General features: G+C 36.1%; 1 protein-coding gene across 1 annotated transcript in view; it reads left to right on the top strand.

Moving 5' to 3' along the window:
• The window catches only part of LOC114922334 (transient receptor potential cation channel subfamily M member 3-like), a 229,584-nt gene that overhangs the window by 198,963 nt on the left and 14,975 nt on the right, over positions 1 to 15,646 (top strand). The window contains exons 2-5 of the mRNA XM_029283437.1: positions 1,184 to 1,263; positions 2,262 to 2,466; positions 7,292 to 7,505; positions 8,976 to 9,100. Of these exons, the coding sequence (XP_029139270.1) occupies positions 1,184 to 1,263; positions 2,262 to 2,466; positions 7,292 to 7,505; positions 8,976 to 9,100 (624 nt within the window). The remainder of the gene's footprint in view (positions 1 to 1,183; positions 1,264 to 2,261; positions 2,467 to 7,291; positions 7,506 to 8,975; positions 9,101 to 15,646) is intronic.

Below are 15,646 nucleotides of genomic sequence, written 5' to 3'. Positions count from 1 at the left end.
CCCACCCACCTGCAGGGCCACCCGCCACCTTCATGGCCCGCCACAGATCACCCAGGTGGCCCATTAGTGCCATGGCGGCCATGCCCTTGACCCGTGCCCCACAGCATCATCAGTTTGCGACAGGGCGCAAGGGCAGAGTCATGTCCCCACTGCCCGGCTGCCATGTCCTTGGCCATGCCTGGGGGTGGCTCTCCTCCGGGGGGGCTGCTGGTGTGGAGGGGGCCGTGGGGAGAGGCGGGGACGACAGCACGTGTGCCCACAGAGAGGGCTCCAAGTGCCGCCTCTGGCACTCATGCCATAGGTTCGCCACCACTGGCCTAAGCTCTTCTGCCTTTTATTAAAACTGAATATAATGTAGAAAACAGCAGATTGAATTAGATAAAGATAATGTTGTGTTACATAGTGTGTGGAGTTTCCATTCTACCAACCTTTTTTCTTTCTGATCAGCCAAAGTTGATACTGACATTTAATTAACCTTTAATATAGAATGCTTTAAAATTTGTAATAGAAATACGTGCCTACTCTAGATTTATCTTTACAGGTGTGAATATATAATTGTTGTGCATCTGGAGGGAAATTTTTTTTTGAACTTTAAGCTCCTGGCAATGCTTGCTGATAATATCTCCCCACCAGAATTCAACCTCATGCAACTTTATATGCCTACATTTCTGTGTGTTCTTCTTAATTATTTAACATTCTTTGCTGCAACTGTGTTCCTTTTTTTCCCAAGTGCTTTCCATACGAATTGTGTGATGAATTATATGAATTATACTCCCAGGCTCCAGTCTAAAACTTATATGTCAGAATGTAGAAAATATAAAGGTCCTCTGATGCCCTTGAGTTGTTTTAAAGGGCAAAAATATTCAATATTCCACTATGCACAACAGATTTTTTTTTTAAAAAAAGATAATTCATAAAAGAAAAATAACACAATATCAAGGCCTTTCTTATCATTTGGAGAATGTTGATTTATCATTTGTTTCCATTAACCATATTTTATAGATTGTGTGGCATTAATATTAATAGAGTGTGCAGCCTATCATCTGGAAGGAATGCACTGGTGTGCATTAGAGCATAACATCCGCCCTGAGCTCTGCTGCTGCAGGGCATCTGTTAAAATACTTCATGGCTCTTTAAAATTTAATAATAGCTTTTTTTCAAAATTCATCTTGTTTCTTTTCAGGCTCAGAAGTCATGGATAGAGAGAGCATTTTACAAAAGGGAATGTGTCCATATCATACCCAGCACCAAAGACCCCCATAGGTAAGAGTGCTATATTTAGTTACTTAATTTGCATTGAATATGAAAGTAAGCATGCTGTAATGTATAAAAAGTTAAGGCTTTGAATATGCTACAGGGAAAAAAATCTTTATTTTAACAATAAACAACAACTACTTTAAATATACTCTGTACTTAGAATGTACATTGATTCATTTTTTATCTCCTCCAGTACCTCAGGTTAGAGATATGGCAGCTGCTTTATGAAAAAAAATTAAAAGAAAGAGGAATGGATCATTTCCAAGATCACCTTTTTGTCATAGGACTGTTCTTTTCCTCTGTATTTCCATGTGTAGCCAATGGCATTCCACGTGGCCTTTCAACTTTTGGAGAAGCTTTGGAAGGCATGTCAGGGAGAAATTTTTTTTTTCCTGCGGTGATTTCCATTTTACTGGACCCCGCCTTCTACATTTAACTGAGAGCGACTGACTTGAAAGATGGATTTTATCGCTAAGGCAGGACTTGAACTCACAGTCTTCCAATTTCTAGCCTGGTATTTTAATCTCTAGCCCAAATTGGCTCTCATAGCTGCTTTTTTACAATACTTTATGTAAATAGATAGTAATAGTTGCAAAATACAATCTTTTAATTTGGCCTCTGGATTCTGAGAGAACAATGAATAAAATATGTTTTAAATATATGGATGATGTATTCTAAATGTATTCACTTGCATCAGAATTAGTCCACAGCTGTGCCAGTCACTGTTATAATCTTATTTTCTCTGTGAAAATAAAGTAAAGCTTAACAAAGTTTTTTGCTTGTTTTTTTCCTATTTTGTGTATGTGTGTGAGAGGAAACAGACTATTATACTATGAAAACTTTTTGCATAAGTACTAAGTTTTGTACAACATTACAACTGGCTTAGTGATCTGTATCTCATTCTATTGATAAAATTATTACTTATTTTATGCAAGACTTCTCGTAACTTTAATCTTTTGCTTTATTATAACAAAATTTTAAGTAGTTTTTGCTTAATGCCCTAGGTGTTGCTGTGGGCGCCTAATAGGTCAACATGTGGGACTTACTCCAAGTATCTCCATTATTCAGAATGAGAAAAACGAAAGCCGCCTCGCTCGAAATGACATCCAGTCAGAGAAGTGGTCAGTCGGCAAGCACACACAACTCAGCCCCACTGATGCCTTTGGAACAATTGAGTTTCAAGGAGGTGGTCACTCAAATAAAGCCATGGTAATTAAAAAAAATTAATGTCCAAATTGATTTCTTACTCTATCTGTTATATGGGTGTGTGTGTGTTATTTTCTAGCAAGAAATATATCTGTCTAGGCTGCCATATAAGGACCATTATAATTATTTCTTATACTGTATAGAGAAATCTGTATATTACAGAAATCCATTGGTAACTTAGACCTTTGCTCCCAAGGAGGTTATTATTAAAGATTACCATATTCAAACTATGTTCCCTAGAGCTCCATGAGAATCATCCAGGGGTTATATATGACAATTTATTCTAAGGATTGTTATGATTTCAGCAAAAAATTTAAAATCTTCATTCCTTTGTTTCATTTACAAGAGAGTCGTTTGTGAAGAAACGTATCTATTAATGTGTTACACACTGATTTTTCACATTGAGAAAGGTTCCTCAGGCATCTCAAGTTTGAAGACCACTGGTCTAAGAAAATCAATGACATTTACATAAACATAAATGTACATATACATAAAACAGAATTGGAAGAAACAAGCAATGGGCAGAAAATCTGTGGGCAAGACATATGACACAACATCCACATGTTTTGAGGTAAAAAATGTGGGTTTTCTTCTTGGTATTGCCTCAGACAGCTAAAAGTACATGTCTGAAACAATGGGAAGCTACTAATACTCACTGCAGACATTATGAACAAAGATGAACCAGTGCTCAACTGTCATACAGACAGCAGTTTTTGGTTTTCAACTGTAAAAATGGAAATTCAGTGATAGTGTAGAATAAGAGTGTATTGAGAATGGTTATAACTAGGAATGAAGATTTATCAGAATGTATTTGGTATTTTCAGCAACATTTCTGGGTTTCTGATCTTTACTTTCTGCACTTCAAACATTTTCTATAATTATAAAGCCAAGCCCAAATTCAATTGCTACATTTTACCATGAATGCATTTCTCTCCTTATTAAAAATCTGAAGGTGTTTTATATTATATATAACATTTTGAAATGAACTTTGTCCCGAGATGGAAATTAATGTGATCTTGGAGTCAGCAAAAAATAAAATTTTATTGGCAATAGATTCTTACTAGATTTTGTCAGTTTTGCTAAAAGGAGAAGAGATCTCTGCAGCAGAAAACCATGTAATAAAAACTGTATTTCTTAAAACTGTATTTATTTAATACAGTATAAAAGGACAAACTTCTTATTGCAGTGCGGTATACTGCATTTACTAAAGAAGAAAGGATTTGTCCTTGTCTAATTACCAAGCAAAATATGAATAACTTTTTCAGACCAATGTAAATTTAAAATAGGATATATGTGATTGGAGAAACTTTCAGGTTACCCTTTCTGAAAAGTTGTAATTTCATTTATTTTACCAGCTGTATTAGTTTGCTTATTCTACAACATACATATATGAAGACAGAGAAGAGAGAGAAAGATTTATGAATTTATTATTACAATGTAACAGTGTAGAATAAGTATGGTATAGTGGAGCTGCCCTTGATGACCACACAGAAACTTCAACTTCTCCAGAGTGCAGTAGTGCACATAGTAATGGGGGCCCATAGGTTTGCCCATATAACATCTCTGTTGCGCCAGCTGCACTTTCTAGGTACAATTCAAGGTGATGATCATCACTCTCTCTATATGGCACAGGGCCAGGTTATCTTCAGGACTACCTTTCCCTAAAGACATATGTCCTACCAAGTCAGATAGGGTGGGCATGCTCTTAGTGCCTTCCCCTAAATACTGCCATCTGATGGGAGCTAGGAAATATGCCTTTTCCATGGCAGCCCCTCCCTTATGAAACACTATGCTCCCCTGAAGTTTGGCAAGTGTCCACCATAAGGCTTTGAAGACCTGTCTTTTCCTCCAAGTATTGGGAGAAGGCTAGATAATCCCATAATAGAACTGATTTGGCACCATGTTTTGTTGTTTTTAATGTTTTAATTGGTTGAGCTTTATAGCTTTAATATAATTTTATATATCTTTTAATTTTTGATTGGGAGTTGTTCAAAGTTGATTAAAAGATGGACGGCTATATAAATAATCAAGGATGCATTGATCCATTTACATAAAATTTAGCAAACATGCTGCTACAGGCATCTGCAGCAAACTGGGATTATGTAAGAATGATGACATGTGCAATGTCATTATAGTGCCAGACTCAGACTTGGGTACATGCATTCCAACAGTTATGTATATTGTAGGCTTGGCGCCATAATATATGTTTTGTTGCTTACATTTTCTTGCCTTTCTTCCATGCCCCAGAAGCACCTGTGCTTTTGGTGTCACACTATGTTCATTGTTCTTAAGGATTAATGGTGCTACCAAACTTTGTGGGTTTCTTTGGTATGGATATTGCCAGACCAGTTTTTATGCTATGCTACAGATTATATAATTGTAAATGGAAGGCAAATAATGTTCTGGCATATATTTCAACTGTGTAATTTGTTTTATTGTAGAAGCAATGTAAACTAAATGCTAGTCCCAAAAATGTCAAATTCCATTATTTTGTGTTAAATGAGAGAATCTGAAAGATAATTATGGTGTTTAGAGTAATGAGAAATTATTGTTTATTGTTAAATTTGTTGACCTTAAATTCATATCCTTCCCACTTCTCATACCTTTTCCTTCAGCTTAACTTCTAATATAATTTACTATAGCCTCACAGTAAAAATCTAAAAGCTTCCTAAATCCATGTTTGAAGTTGTCTTGATTCAATAAATGGTAGTTAAAAGACTAAGACAAGCTCAAAATATCATTAAATGACAACTTCTTAAAGAGATAATAACAATTGGGTTTAGAGGCATATGCAGATCATTTGAGGGAAGCAGCATCTGAGTATTCATACATACACGCATACACATACACACACATACATACATCAGAAGACTAGAGAGAGCCTCGAAACAGTCACACCAATGTTTAGGGAGGATCCAATAGCTTGTATAGCCTGTTCAAGAGGCAAATTCAGGAAGCTGTTTTGCTTCCACATGAAATGCTTTGTCAAATAAGTTGTACAGATTTATTGCCTTTGTCCTTACATGAATGGACCTTGGCTTACATAATCCATTTTTCTTTCTTTGGGATGATTACTACCATGGAGATAGAGACAGTTTCCCTGTATAAAGGTAGCAGTAATTTTCTTAAAACAACTCGTAACCTATTCTATGTATCTCACGATCTTGGAAAGTTGGTAATTCATTATATTACTGCTGTTTGGAAATTATCTATTCAAAATGGTAATCAGCATGCTGAGTAAGTTTTAAGACTTTCACAAATGAAGGTGCATATACATGTCCCAGGATAATGTTGCAGGATCCAATCTGATTCGGTCACCAGGAGCAGAGGTTTAGTCTTCCGAGCTTTCGGACTCCTGCTGGACCCCATCTTCAGAGAGCTTCTCTCTGGCAGAGTGTGGGCTGTTTTGTGTGTGGTATTTATAGTGCTTGTTGTATGTGGCTTTTTAGAGGTTGATTGGGGTGTGTTGATGGCTGGCTTTTAAGTCATTAGCTGTCATTTGCTTGTGTTGCCCAACCTTCATCTTCTAAGATAGGCTGGTGATAAATCAGCACTCCTGTTGACTGACGAGAGGCCTGTTTCCCAGGCATCAATCACTTCCCTGGCTGTTTTTGTGCCTGCCCATCCAACAATCTTAGTAGCTGCAAAATTGAATGTGTGTCCTTGTCCATTGCAGTGTGAGGCTACCAAGGAGTTTGGGTCTCCTCATCTGACCACTCACTTGGGTTCTTGCAGTCTGGTGGTTAGCTTCCTCCCCTTTTGTCCTACATCTATGCAGGGGATTCAGTAGATTACATTGGAAGTATCTCCCACCTCCAAGCAATTTTAAGGTTCTCTTGATCTTATGCTATGTAAATATTTAATAAAATATCGCTTGGGTAAAAAAAAAACCTGTCTCATTTAATTGCAACACATTTCTTCCCATTACTGGCAAATTATTTTTGCTGATAGGCTTTTCATACTAAGACAAGGTTTACACTTCACATTTAACTATGAAATAGATAAACTGAAGATGCTGCATTAGTGCCCATGTTCCATTGCTAGCTCCTCCAGTTTGGTGCAGTGGTTAAGGTGCTCGCTCTGAAAACAGTATATTGAGTTTAATTCCAATTTAGCCATGAAAGCCAGCTACGTGACCTTGGGTCAGTCACTCTCTCTCAGTCCAACCAACCTCATAGTGTTGTGTTGTGAGGAAAATAGCAAGAAGAAGTAATATTGTGTATATTGGCCACCTTGAGTTATTTATAAAAAAATAATAAAGAGGGATAATAAATAAATGCATTCTATGTTAGCATTTGCAAACCATCAGCATTGCTACAGATTAAAATAATTAATTTAGAGTTAAATTAATGAATCATTGGTAAGGACAGATGATGGGAAACTATTTTCTCATAAGCTGATCCAAAGGCTCAATACCCCAAGTACTGATGTGGCATATTCTTCACAACCATTTTTAATTAAACATGACGTGTAAATGAACCTTGAAATGAAACAAAATCTTCTGGTTCAGTGCTAGCTACTTTACATACACATGTTTGTAACTAGTTGTAAACTGTTATTTTATCTTATAACCATGGAGGACATACAACAATTTCATGGACTTGTATTACTTTAATACAAAAAAACCAAGAACCCCATGATAGAATTTCCATTTAGCTAAATGTTGTCATTATTAGATTTTGATCCCAACTTTTTTTTCTTTTTAATATTTGATTAACTCAAGATGATGAACGTACGTAATATTCTTATCTTTTCAACTTACAGAATCAATATGCTTATTACAACTTAACTTTTTTTTCATTTTCAATCAATGTTCCTTGCTCTCTAGTATGTGCGGGTGTCTTTTGACACAAAACCTGATCTTCTTCTACACCTGATGACCAAGGAATGGCAGCTTGAACTACCGAAACTCCTCATCTCAGTACATGGAGGTCTCCAGAATTTTGAACTGCAACCAAAACTCAAACAAGTATTTGGGAAAGGCCTCATTAAAGCTGCTATGACAACTGGAGCATGGATATTTACAGGCGGAGTAAATACAGGTAATAAAAACGGTCAAGGGAAAAATCACTGGAGCAAGTATATCTCAGAAGGCTTGTCAAAGAAATATATCACTGCACATTCCTTCCCTTCTTTTTTATAAACATTACGTTAAATATGCATTTTCATTTAGCATGCATATCTTTTATGAAAATGTAGATAACCAAAATAGAATTCCAAGCAGGAAGTGGGGAAAAAATAAAGTCATCTCTTAATGACATGATCATAACCTCCACCCCACCCTTGTTGTTATTCTCATTGGAAGGAAAGGTCCATTAACAATATTTGTCAGGATACTGCTCTGGAGGGGAGAAGAGGGTTAAATGCCTGTGGCTTGCTTGCCTGCCAATTGCCCGATGCTTGCTTTGCTGCTTGTTAAAACAGCAGCAAAGACAATAACCGTGGACAAAGAGCAAAAAGCCATGACACTGATGATGGTTTAATGCAACTCCAGAGGATGGAAATAATTTATTAAAAGTGACTTCCTAAATTGAAATTAACATCAGTGTATTGAACAGACTACAGAGATATAGAACTGGCAGACAGGCAGGTAAACATTGGGCCATGCTACTCCACCCTTTTATGTTTATTTTTATTTTTGACAATTCAACTTCACAGTAATGGATTGGACAGGTAGAACTCAGGGATGAGAAAAATTAATATTTCTGTTATCTGCACGGAGAGTATGCATTTAAAATCTTCATGTGTGCCTCATATTTACAGTACACAGAAATGGAAGGATCTTCATAAGGTATTGATAGCCATCATTCATTTCGTGTCCCTTACATATATGGACACTTTATATTGCAACTCAGTGTAGAAATTAATATGATTATTCTTCCAGTATCCTCTTAGCTTAACTCCAACATCCACCAGTCAAAAATTGTACAATCTAAATTAGCTTGGCTAATGGAAGCCATTCTACTGTATAAATCAAAAAGACAAAAGACCTAATCCTAAGTCAGGGACCAAGTCTGTGATCCAAGTGATGCTGAACTACAGTTTTCAGCATATCTCACCATTGCCATACTGCTGAGACTGCTGAGGGTTGCAGTCCTAAAACATCAAGATCACCACAAATTCTGTATCTCTACTTAAGATTAGAAAAAAAAGGCAAGAATGCATGTAATGAATTAGCTATGATCGTGAATTCTTTTGTCACTTATCTGCAAGATTAATGCTTCATTTTCCTTGTTTTTTTCAACAAGGTTAAATCAAAATGTGATTTAAGGCGATAGAGCAAAGCTCTAAGTAAACTTATACTTTTTCTATTTATGTCCAACGTTTTTTTCCATAAAATCATGAACTATATACTGGCTGACTTTCTCACCTTAATTTTAAATCTTAATGCAATTTCTTAATCTATTGTTGATTCATAATGTTTTCATTTTCACATCTCAAAATTTAACTTACAGGCATTTTTATAGCAGATATTAATGTCATCCTATCATATTCTAGCATTTCTTTTTCAGGAGTTATTCGGCATGTTGGGGATGCACTGAAAGACCATGCTTCAAAATCTAGAGGAAAGATATGCACTATTGGAATAGCTCCCTGGGGAATCGTAGAAAATCAAGAGGACCTGGTTGGCAAGGATGTGAGTCTCTTGTTTATCTATAAAATATGCTTTTGTTAGTATGTTTTAAATATTGAGATATTCACAAGTTCTGAACCAGGAATCTACCATGACACCAAGATTAAAACAGAATGCTTTGTACAAGCCTATATAGCTCTTCTCAGATGTTTTGATAATTTAAAAAAAGTAATTCCTTATTTAATCATTTAAAGGATGCATTCTTCTATGGATGGACAATTTAGTTCCATCCAATTTTTTTTACTAATTAAGGACAATTCGAATTATTTGGGCATCTAATGTGAACATTGGCTCATGTATTGCGAATGTTGGTTCATCTTTCTTATCCATAAGTGTAACATTTTTGTTGCAGACTGCATGAGGTTGCCATCCATTTTGCAGTTGGCAAAGCTCCCCAAATTGGATGAAACTAAGGCTTTTACCTATGCTTTACATTTTTAGGAATTTGCAGAGCCTTAAGCTATTTATTTCATTCCTTAAAACCTTCCCTAAAGCAGGTCTTGATTTCATCCAGCTTTAGCTTAAGACACATATTTGACCTGTGAACCAAGCCAATAAGACTTTCCTAGTCCTCTTGTTCTTTGTGCCACTCACTTATCTCTTAATAACACTGGTATTTTCACTGTTTTTCTGTAAAAAAATTAGAGTTTCTGGGCACATCTCTTTACTTGTCTGTCATATTAGTATAACTGGTGTCTATGTCCCTGTTGGCATAGTGGTCATATAGTATGCCTGGATAAGGAAGCATATTCTGGAGGAAAAAAATTGTTTGCTTTTTTTTTGTCATGGTCTTTTTAAGCTTACAGTTATTACCTTCATGATGAAGAAATCTATTTTTTCATTCATATCAACTAAGTCATAATATTTGTAATTCAAGTTTTACTGCATTAAAATAATAATAATAACCAAATCAGTCTAAACATATGGCTTTCTGTGCAATGAACCATGACAGCAAAACACATACATGTAGTAGAATACACACCAAAGAAATAAAGACATTCAGTTCTTAAACAATGAAATAAACTTTAACCATCAGGACTAGGATTGGACAATCTTTAATATAAAACAAGTTCAAAGCTAGAGATTGAACAAATGCATCTTATTAATCTAGAGTTTTTACGCAAGTATGAGATATTCTTTTCACTGGCTTTTTGCTCTACTCTTTGCATACTAAGTCCACAGTTCTTTATATATGTCAGGGCAGTCTTTTGTGGCAAAACAAAATGCAAGTGGATACATATACTTGTGCATGTGCATAATATCTATTCCATTAAATTTGATATAGTTATAATTTATTACTTCTATTCGCACATTCAAAAATAAACAACATGACTTTGATTTGGGCAATATTGAATAAGAGGATTCTGAACAAATCTATTGTCAAAAGGCACATGCAAATTTGTCTCGTTGTTGTTTTATTCTCAAATAAAATATAATTATTCCCATTTTCACAAAAAAGACCTGATCTCTCTGTGTGGGAGTATGTTGGGTAAGCCTGAATATGGTAATTAAAGGGGGAAATAAGAGAACCATAAATGGTGGCAGAGGTAGCCAAATGTCCACTGCTGTGCCTAGAAAAAATGTTGCTGAAGTAAAAGCTACTCTTTCAAGGAAACTTTGCATTAAGAAAAGACACAAGCCCCCTTGTAGCGGATCATAGGATCATTTGAGATTTTGTTTTTTGCTCCTTAATGTATTTTTTTTTTCAGAAGAGAATAGTATTTGTTTCTACTTACCTATTTCAGTAGCCTTTCTTGGGATTCTCACTTCATTTCTATATCAAAGTGATGCTCCCAAGCCTTCTGTAGTCATGAATTGAGAAGTATCATTTTGTTACTATGATGAGCCTGTTTTTAGACAAAATACAAGATATACTGTAAGTACAACATCCTGAGTTAAAGTTATTTCATTGTGGCATTATAGATCTTTGACAAACAGTCTTCCCTATATAATGACAAACTTATTTCTTATTTACTGAAAACTTAGATATCATTAGAGCCCTGATGGCACAGTGATTAGAATGCAGTACTGCAGGCTACTTCTGCTGACTCCTGGCTGCCAGCAGTTTGGCAGTTTGAGTCTCACCGGCTCAAGGTTTACTCAGCCGTCCTACCTTCCGAGGTCGGTAAAATGAGGACCCAGATTGTTAGGGGCAAGATGCTGACTCTGTAAACTGCTTAGAGAGGGCTGTAAAGCACTGTGAAGTGGTATATAAGTCTAAGTGCTATTGCTATCATGAACTCCCAGGCTTCATGGAAACCACAACACTGAATGCAGTGTAAATATATGGCCAAATACCTTTTCTGATAGTAATATTGGCTGCAGGTCCTCAATGATGAGATAAGGGTGTCTGAAAGGCTACATAGCATTTCAGATTTGAAGGCTGAAATTTGTTTCTTCATGTGTGCCTCCAACTTCTTAACACCAAACACATCACACAGTCATAGGAAAAGATGTGGCTGCTTCATGTTAACTTTAATGAGTGGATTTCCTGAAGCAGTGGTGCCTTTCTTTCAGGCTTACATAGAAACCTGAAAAAAAAGTTAGGCTACTTTAATGAATAGCAGAGGAGTGTTGCACTCACAAGGTCCAAAGCATTTCCTTCAAATCATTTTTGAATGGCACCCAGTCAAGACACAGACACTTCTCTCTGTGATTAAAGCTGAAATGTACTAATCTGAAAGAGAAAAGGAAGATTTTTCATTTTGCTTTTCATATTCATACTAACACACCTGCTGCAGCATTCACAGTTTCCTTGATAGTTGGAACTGCTGCCTGCAAGTTAGACAGATAAAGGAAATCTGATGCTTTTCCTGGAGGTTATCCAGCTTCATTTCTCCTGGGTACCTAACAGCTGTGTTCTCCATTTCTCTTGTAATGGAGTTGATATCGTCTGGGTTTTTTTTAATGGGAGAAGGATAATAGCAAATCTATCTTTTCATCCTCTCTGTCAGAAATTGTTTTATTCCCTTTGATTTGCAGCTTTAGAATTCAGTAGCACTGCACTTTGAACTAATCATATTTCTCACATCCCAGCTCACATGTTGCACAGGCATGCATTACCAAATATTTTGCTAGAGCAGAAATTTTTCAGGGATCCTAAATTTAAAATAATATTAGACCAGTGCTAAATTGTGAGAGCCAGTTTGATGGAGTACATAAGAGCTGGACTAGAAAGTGGAAGATTGTGAAGGCATAAAAGGCAGCTGAAGTATTGCTCCAGTCCAACTCATCTCATGGGATTATTGTTGTGGGGGAAATAGGAGGTGGAAGCATTGTGTACACCAGCTGGACCTATATGAAATAAAGGCAAGATATAAATCTATTATAATATATAGTGAAATCCAAACATGAATTCCATTCTTGGCACTTCGTAATCAAAAATGAGTTTTAATGTAAAAACATACCTACTCTATATTCACCATCATGTGAAAACGTTCCTTTCAAAGCAAAGCAAAGCATCCAACAAAAACCTCTCCGAGATTCAAATAAAGATGATAAGAAAATTTGAGTTAATTATAATATGTAAGGTGGATTATATATATATATTATATATATATTATTTGAAATAAGAGAAACCATTTAGTTGCCATTTTTTTGGAAGGCTAGCCCATTTGTATTCATTAAATCATCTCCCTATTATTCCAATTCCCCATGATTGTCCTGATATGTTTATCTTCCATTCAATCTGTTCTTCTTTCTCAAATTTCTTCTGATTTATATAGAAAGTCTTTTCCATTTTCAGTGTTGTCACTCCCTGTTCTGGATTTTCCATTAACTGTATTTGTTGGTCAATTGAGTTCTCTGTCTTAATATTTGATTGTTCCACTTCTTCTGTTATCTCCTGCGTTGTTAATCCTTTGGTTGTAGTCAAGATTTGGGTTTGTGTATCTAAGCTGGCATCTTGTTCTTTTATGTTGGGTCTTATTTTGTCACAAGCTGAAAGAGTGGTTTCATGTATTGCTTTCAACATGGAAAGGATCTTTTCCTGGTCTTCATCCATATTCTCTTAATAATGTGTTAAGTTGAGGACTTTAAAATCAGACATTAAAAATAATTTTATAACCTAGGTATGGGACCTCTATTTCATGTGTTTATAGGTAGTCTTTATGGTAGAAGTCGTTTGTCAAGTAAAATTTTATAGTCCAAGGTATTTCATCATCTCATATAATAACCAATGTTCCTCAAATAGAGAGATAGGAAAGCAATTTCTCATATATAACTCTGAAAGTCAGTAAAGGTTTACATTCATAGTTCAAGCAGGCCAGTTATGCTGCCCAGAAGTTCTCTTTACAGCTGAGTTTCTCACAGGTGGTATCAAGATCGAAAGAGTTTTATCTAAAGTCTGGGCTTCAAGCCAAGTCTCTTTTAGGCAATAACAAGTTGTAATACCAAACTTTACCACAAGATGTCACGGGTGCCGTTTAAAACTTTTTAAGTCCCCCATTTTATAATAATAGTTTTTCAAAGTTTATTTCTTTTCTTTTTAGATAAAAATCAGTGTATCCAGTAGAAATAGGAATAAGAAAACTTTTAGGAAAACTTTTTAGTCCCCAAATTTCGAAAGTATATGCATCCAATTAGATTAAAGTTGTTTTTATAATTGCTTTGTTTCCCCTGGGTAGTCAGTAGCCACTGTTCTTAGAGGGTGGGGCAGGAATTCCTTTTCCTCTCTCTTCACAGGGGGAAAAATACTTAGGGCAGCTTTTGCAGGAAAGATATTTAGAGTCTTAAAGAGAAGATCAGATCTCAACCAGTTTCATCCGTGTTGCTTTAAAGGTGCTTAGTAGTAATTTTGACTTTGGCTGTCAGCAGCCACATTGCTATGACCAGTCTTTCCCCTGTCGGTTTGGAGAGCTGCCCCAGATCAAGCGGGAGGGCTGCCGCCCTCCTACGATCAAGCAAGGATCCTCTCCTCGCTCATTGCTCCTACAGGGCAACTTTTGACCCTTTCCAGGATCCCCCAGTGGGATGAAGTCGGATACTGAAGACGGAGTTCACCTCCATGCGTCCGGAGGCGCCGATGGCAAACTGGAAGTCTAAAGATAGGAATTGTTTCTGAAGCTCTTCAAGACATAATAATCTTACAAAGAAATTGATTTTGGTTGGATATGACAGAAAAACCGAATCTTAATGGTAATTACTATTCAACAATGAAACCAACTGCTCAGTAGGCTGCAAATTCTCCTTTGCTCCTTTAATAAGTTGAATAGTAATCTGCAGGATATGCTATACAAATGGATTCCTGCACTACAGGGAGAGTTGAACTAGATGACCTCCAAGTTCTATTCCAATCTGTACATTCTATAATTTTAGATTAATTCATCGCACATAGTAGAAAACATCTTTTATCTATTCTTTTAACTTGGAAATAGCAATAGATTATATGAGTATCTGAGGGCTCTAAAGAAAGAAGCAAAATGAAATCTTTATCAAAGCCCTATATGTAGCAGACAGGATTTGAATTATTTAGTAATGTACTTATCAAGCCACAAAATGTAATATTCTGTCTTTGCCCTTGTTCTGTTTGTGTGTCAGCAAAGCCTACATTGTTATTGGTAGCAGAATAAGTGGTGGTAGTACTGAATTAATAACTGAAATTATTTTTATATTATCATAATCAAGAATCTGCTTTACTATAAAAAAGCTTTAAAGATGTTTAATGCATCTGTTTTTCTATAAAAAAAAAGCTTTAAAGCTGGTGTAACTGTTTTCCCCAGGTTTTAGCTAGGTGTACATTGCTGTTTTGGGTTACAATGATGAATTACCACAGATTGATAGATCTGTAGGTATGTTATTTGTAATCTGATCCTGCATTATGGACAGTATATTCTCCATTGTAGTGGAGGTCCTGTGATAGTAGGGAAAATTATGACATCATGTTTCAAATGAATAATTTTGGAAGATATTATGTGCTCATAGATAAGTTACAAGATAATGCAATCAGATCACACATCTGTTTAATTCAATATTCTGCTTTTATTTATTTATTTGGGAAATTTAGATAGCCGCCCATCTCACATATGTAACACTATGCAGTGAGAAAAATTTAGAAAGAACAGTACCTCAAATAATAAAAAACATAACAATAAAAACATTGAAACAATAAAGCCATTAAAACCATAAAACCTAATTTGCAGAACAGAGCAGTCAGTTTCCCTAACAGCTGCCGTACTTACACTAATGGATCCCCAGGCCAGATGTTAAAACTATGTTTACATGTTTTTTCAGAGCTTGGACAGTTCACAATAGGATGTGAAAGAAGTAGAATTTTGCACTCATATTTTCTAAGAACTGAATATTATTGATATAGGAGGCAATGTGTCATATAGGTATATATACTATCTAAGACAGCGGTTCTCAACCTGTGGGTCGCGACCCCATTTGGGGTCGCACGACCATTTCACAGGGGTCGCCAAACAACGCCGTCCGCCATTTTTTTTTACCCTTTTCCTTAGCTGTGCTACTCCCTCTGCTTGGCGGCAGCCTGCATGCAGGAACTTTACCAAACATGCCCTGCAGGAGGCGTGTGAAGAGCGCAGGCGCAGA

The sequence above is a fragment of the Protobothrops mucrosquamatus genome, unplaced genomic scaffold (assembly GCF_001527695.2).
Source record: "Protobothrops mucrosquamatus isolate PMUCROS unplaced genomic scaffold, P.Mucros_1.0 scaffold87, whole genome shotgun sequence".
Taxonomy (NCBI): domain Eukaryota; kingdom Metazoa; phylum Chordata; class Lepidosauria; order Squamata; family Viperidae; genus Protobothrops; species Protobothrops mucrosquamatus.
The sequence above is the reverse complement of the archived record's forward strand: the minus strand, read 5'-3'. Positions and strand labels throughout refer to the sequence as shown.